Source organism: Mastacembelus armatus, chromosome 12 (genome assembly GCF_900324485.2).
Source record: "Mastacembelus armatus chromosome 12, fMasArm1.2, whole genome shotgun sequence".
Lineage (NCBI taxonomy): Eukaryota > Metazoa > Chordata > Actinopteri > Synbranchiformes > Mastacembelidae > Mastacembelus > Mastacembelus armatus.
The window spans coordinates 8502069-8507381 of record NC_046644.1 but is presented as its reverse complement, the minus strand read 5'-3'; the positions used below and the strand labels follow the sequence as shown (position 1 = coordinate 8507381).

The following is a 5313-nucleotide window of genomic DNA, read 5'->3' as shown; positions in this document are numbered from 1 at the left end:
GAGGGACAAAATAAGGCAGGAACAAGGAGGCGCGGGTTTGTGCCCGAGATTCTCTTTGTGTGTGTTTGATGCTGTCCTGACAGCTTCAATATGCGTGTGTGTGTGTTCAGCATTAAGAGAACAATGCAGATGGTTTATACAGAGCTGAGCCTTGCTTTCTCCTCCTCATCCTCGCCTCCTCCTCATCCTTCCTCTATTTTGGTTACCTTTCATTCTCCTCCTCCTCGCTTCTATCCAGCGTTCACTTTGGGGAGTTCATCCAAAGGTGAATGCCTGACAAAAAAAATTATCTCCACCAGCCTCAAAAAAATCATATATTCTCTTTATGTGTCAAAAATATTGACACCAGCCTTGACACAATTTTCCTGAGCAGCAAAGCCCTGTGTTTGACAGTCCGGGTTTCATCATTCATTCTTGGTTTTTTAAGAGATAGAATATGTTGGGAAAAAACACTGTGGGTTTAAATTCTGTCTGCTGTGTTGCTGTTGCCCTAATTCTCCACATAGTCCTCCATATCAGTCGTTGTTGTGCGCTATCAGAAATAAACACAATACTGGCAGATGAGAGGTTTAACTATTAACTAGTTAATGAAATAATATTCCCTGTTAGACCATATCAAGATAATACAAGGCAAGAACTTATGGAGTAATTTGTCGCTTTTTCACTGAAACTTGCCTCAACTCATAAAACAGATGATATTTTATTTCAGTTTTACTTAGTTTGACAGATATGTATCTAGATTAGGTAATGCTCTCCTTTCAAAAGAATGGTCTGACCATGACAGCACGCTCTTCAGTCCTATTATTCTGACTATTCTCACATGTCTTGTAGCATCAGAGTGGATGTTCAGGATATATGTAAGAAAATGATCGAATGAAGGGAGAGGACACATTGAGACATTAAGAATAAGCCCTGCATAACTGGAGGCCACAGTTGTACCTTGAGGATTTTTCATATGTTTATTAATTTTGTTTTTTGCTGAACTGGGATGACAACTAGTGGCAAACTGCTGAGATCACACGAAAGTTATTGGGATGTGGTGAATAATGTTGGAGAAAGAAATGCTTCCATCTAGTGGAGAAATCTGCAAACGACAAAGGGAGATTGTTGGAAACTACTGAGAACCTTTTGAAGAGTGTTTTGCTGAGATGATAGAAAATTGGATGTGTTTCTTTAGACACTATTTTCTTAAAAATGCTGCTCCAACAGACTCAGTCTTTTTAGAAGGTATATTATTGGCAAAGACACACAATAAAATGCTAATTGTGATAAATACGTGTAGATTATGAAATGAAATGAGGAAATAAAAAAAGTTTGCATCTTCTAGGAAAAAAAGTTCCTCAAAAAACATTCTTGAGAGAAAAATGATGACTTCACTTTTATCTTCTGACAAGCCAGGAAGGATCCAGTGACATCAGGCCTCCTGGGTAACAGCTCCACCCAGAGGAGAGCTGTGGTAATGACTGGAAAGTTCCTGAAGACTCTGGAGCTCCTCCACTTAGAATATAAAAGCTGGGACAGTCCCAGCGCTGAGACAGAAAGCAAGACCAGCAGGACAGAAGAGAACAGACACTTTGACAGTGTTTCATCTCACAACCAGAGGACTCAACTCTAAACACACACTGAAGATGCTGTGCTCTCATGGATTCCAGTCTGCCCTCAGTCCATTCATGGGCTTCAGCTGGCCTGTACGCAGCCTGTGGCCAGAGGTCAGACCTCTGTTCTGTCAGCAGGATCTACTGCAGAGAAACCTACAGGAGCTGTGCAGCAGTCTGGAGCTGATGCACAAACTTCAGCACAAGATCCTGGAGGAGACTGAGCCTTTCCAAAGCAGTGGGGCCGTGCAGCCGCTCTCCTTCCAGCTGGACAAAGAGGGACAGCACTTTGGCCTGACCCTGGACACTCGTGGCTTTTCCCCAGAGGAGCTGTCTGTCAGGCAGGTGGGCAGGAAGCTGAGGGTCAGTGGGAAGACAGAGAAGAAGCAGGAGGACGGGAAAGGCTCCTACTCTTACAGACTCCAGGAGTTCAGACAGGAGTTTGATCTGCCTGAAGGACTCAACCCTGAAGCCGTCACCTGCTGCCTGGCTCCAGACGGGAAGCTCCACATCCAGGCAGCCAAAGCTCCGTGTGTTGAGGAGGCTGAGAGAGAGCTGACTATCAAGAGGAGCTTGGAGGAGAAACCACAGCAGAGTGTGTGTCCACACACAGAAGACAACAGCACAGATACAGGCAGCACAGGACAAGCCTGAACACGTGGACTGATCACTATGTTGTTGTGCCAATGTATGTTAGATGTTTTTAGAAAAAGTTGAGTGATCATTGTTTATAATTGTATTTTCCTGCTTTGACACAATAAACACGTTTCAAACTTACATTTTCTTTTGTTTGTTTGATTTTTTCATGCTTTTATTTTCCTGGCCTAAAAATGTGCTTTGTTGGTCAAAACAGTAGAATTTGAAATCATAGAATAGAAACTTCATATCGTGTGACAAAAAGCAAAACAAAAAGTCAATTTATTACTTCAAATTCATGACTGACATAGGTCAGTAGGTAATCCAGTGATTTACTGTTACACTTCAGTAAAGGTGGACACTGAGAACCGACAGGTTAAAAATCAAATGGTCAAAACTGAAGCAGCAGAGACTGAGATATTCTGACTTTGAGTCTTTATGGGTCTGATCCAACTTCACATGTGAAGACAGGTTGATGATGTTTTGTGTGTCTGTGATATGAACTTTCTTCAGTTGTACTTAAACTGAACTTCATGTGTAAAATGAGTGGAGTGGTCCTTTGACCTTTTGATCACAGGATTATAATCCTAGTCATCCACTGTGCCTTAAAGTAGCTACAACCTGTCAGTCTGTGGCTGCAGTTTATAACAATCAGTCATATTTATCATCATATTTCAGACCCATCTTAGTTCTAATATTTTCTTTAGGGTTGATTTTCTTTAATTTCTATTGTCTTGGTAGTAAAGATGATGGAGGCACAAGGCCCGAAATAAATTAATACACATTTAATGGTATTAAAGTTAAAGATATGGTATTTTAAGTTAAATAAAATCAAAGTTATACAAATTTCAACAATATGACATAAAATAGGGGGATATTAAAATGGTGCAAAATCAGTAAACTGTTTCCCAATTATTCTCCTCTGATGCTGTCAAAACATATGCTCAAAATAAAATATTAAAATCACCACAAAAATGAATCATTTGTTATGTTAATAGATGTATGTGAAATATACATAACACTAGAATAATGAGGATTTAAAAAATTATGTAGCCATATACTGTGAGCTGTCTCTCACAATTGTTATTTTAGTGTTGTAAAAATAAATCTGCATGTGTTTCTTTCCTTGAGTGTTCACCAGATGGAACATATTGACTTTGCTGTTTGGAGAAATGATGAACTCTACAGCACATCTTTAGGAATGAAAGAATTTATACTGTTTAAAAAGGACAGGAAAGTGCTTTGTATGAATTAAAAGTAAACAGATTTGATTGGAAATGTATCACTTTAATTAAAAGATTGTGTTGCATTTTGTCTGACCAAGCTGGGTTATACTTTGGGTCTAACTTAACACTTAAATCTGCTCCATATGGTCCATCCTGTACGTATAAGTCATTCTGCACAATGTAGGATTTGGACAGGAGTGCATTTATTTTGATCAGAGGCCCCAAATCAGACTTGATTCATACTTTATCTTAATGTGATGCTTGTTTAGATGTGGTCATATTTGTTCCCCCACCCCAAACACACAAAATAAATGTAATCTGATCAATCAAAACATCACACCTTTTGAAAGATGACAGGTAATAATCATGGTTTGTGGTAATGTGTTAAGTGTAAGATAATGATTGAAATAGTTATAAAAACAGTTTCAGTAAAAATAAGAGCACCACACAATCAGTGTGTTAAATGACATTATTGGTGTTGAAAGATTGACATGTATCAGGGTAAAGGCCTTTCTCATCCTTCTGATAACAGATTAATGAAAATTTCACCCTAAGCATCATATTGGTTCAGCTATTATATTTTTGACATTAAATACACACACACACACACACAAAACATGGTTCAGTTATTAACATATTTATTTCATGTTCTCAGTTATACAATTACAAAAGCACATTTCAATATTATTTAACACTTGTACAAAACCATGATTTACATGTTGGCACAACAACCTAGTGATCAGGCCATGTGTTCAGGCTTGTCCTGTGCTGCCTGTCTCTGTGCTGTTGTCTTCTGTGTGTGGACACACACTCTGCTGTGGTTTCTCCTCCAAGCTCCTCTTGATAGTCAGCTCTCTCTCAGCCTCCTCAACACACGGAGCTTTGGCTGCCTGGATGTGGAGCTTCCCGTCTGGAGCCAGGCAGCAGGTGACGGCTTCAGGGTTGAGTCCTTCAGGCAGATCAAACTCCTGTCTGAACTCCTGGAGTCTGTAAGAGTAGGAGCCTTTCCCGTCCTCCTGCTTCTTCTCTGTCTTCCCACTGACCCTCAGCTTCCTGCCCACCTGCCTGACAGACAGCTCCTCTGGGGAAAAGCCACGAGTGTCCAGGGTCAGTCCGAAGTGCTGTCCCTCTTTGTCCAGCTGGAAGGAGAGCGGCTGCACGGTCCCACTGCTTTGGAAAGGCTCAGTCTCCTCCAGGATCTTGTGCTGAAGTTTGTGCATCAGCTCCAGACTGCTGCACAGCTCCTGTAGGTTTCTCTGCAGTAGATCCTGCTGACAGAACAGAGGTCTGACCTCTGGCCACAGGCTGCGTACAGGCCAGCTGAAGCCCATGAATGGACTGAGGGCAGACTGGAATCCATGAGAGCACAGCATCTTCAGTGTGTGTTTAGAGTTGAGTCCTCTGGTTGTGAGATGAAACACTGTCAAAGTGTCTGTTCTCTTCTGTCTTGCTGGTCTTGCTTTCTGTCTCAGTGCTGGGACTGTCCCAGTTTTTATATTCTAAGTGGAGGAGCTCCAGAGTCTTCAGGAACTTTCCAGTCATTACCACAGCTCTCCTCTGGGTGGAGCTGTTACCCAGGAGGCCCGATGTCATTGGATCCTTCCTGTGTGTGCAGGAAATTTTCTTCTGTGATATAATGTCATGTTATATGTAACAAGTGGTTAGTGTATCTGACGAACAAAAAGTGTGTCATCATATTATTTTTTTTCTTTGGTGTTTGCATGAGTTATAAGTCAGACTCCCAAGTTTGGCAGCTGTTTTCACCTCTGTTGTTGCACTAACAGTTGTAATGCCAGTAGGTGGCAGTGTAAGGACTGTGGACTATGATATCGTCACCTTCGTAAAATAATGGCCTA

The 5313-nt window shown here is 41.1% G+C and overlaps 1 protein-coding gene and 1 pseudogene across 1 annotated transcript; one reads left to right on the top strand and one right to left on the bottom strand.

The window, feature by feature from the left end:
* Window positions 1-1402: 1402 nt before the first annotated feature.
* Window positions 1403-2374, top strand: LOC113124886 (heat shock protein 30-like). The gene has a single exon (XM_026298042.1). The coding sequence runs from the start codon at window positions 1629-1631 to the stop codon at window positions 2247-2249; it is 621 nt and encodes a 206-aa protein (XP_026153827.1). The 5' UTR covers window positions 1403-1628; the 3' UTR covers window positions 2250-2374.
* Window positions 2375-4078: 1704 nt separating this feature from the next.
* Window positions 4079-4913, bottom strand: LOC113124885 (heat shock protein 30-like; annotated as a pseudogene).
* Between the last annotated feature and the right edge of the window lie 400 nt (window positions 4914-5313).

Bases quoted from the DNA above. Each gene is read 5' to 3' on its own strand.
- LOC113124886 (XM_026298042.1), top strand. From the start codon at position 1,629: ATGCTGTGCTCTCATGGATTCCAGTCTGCCCTCAGTCCATTCATGGGC.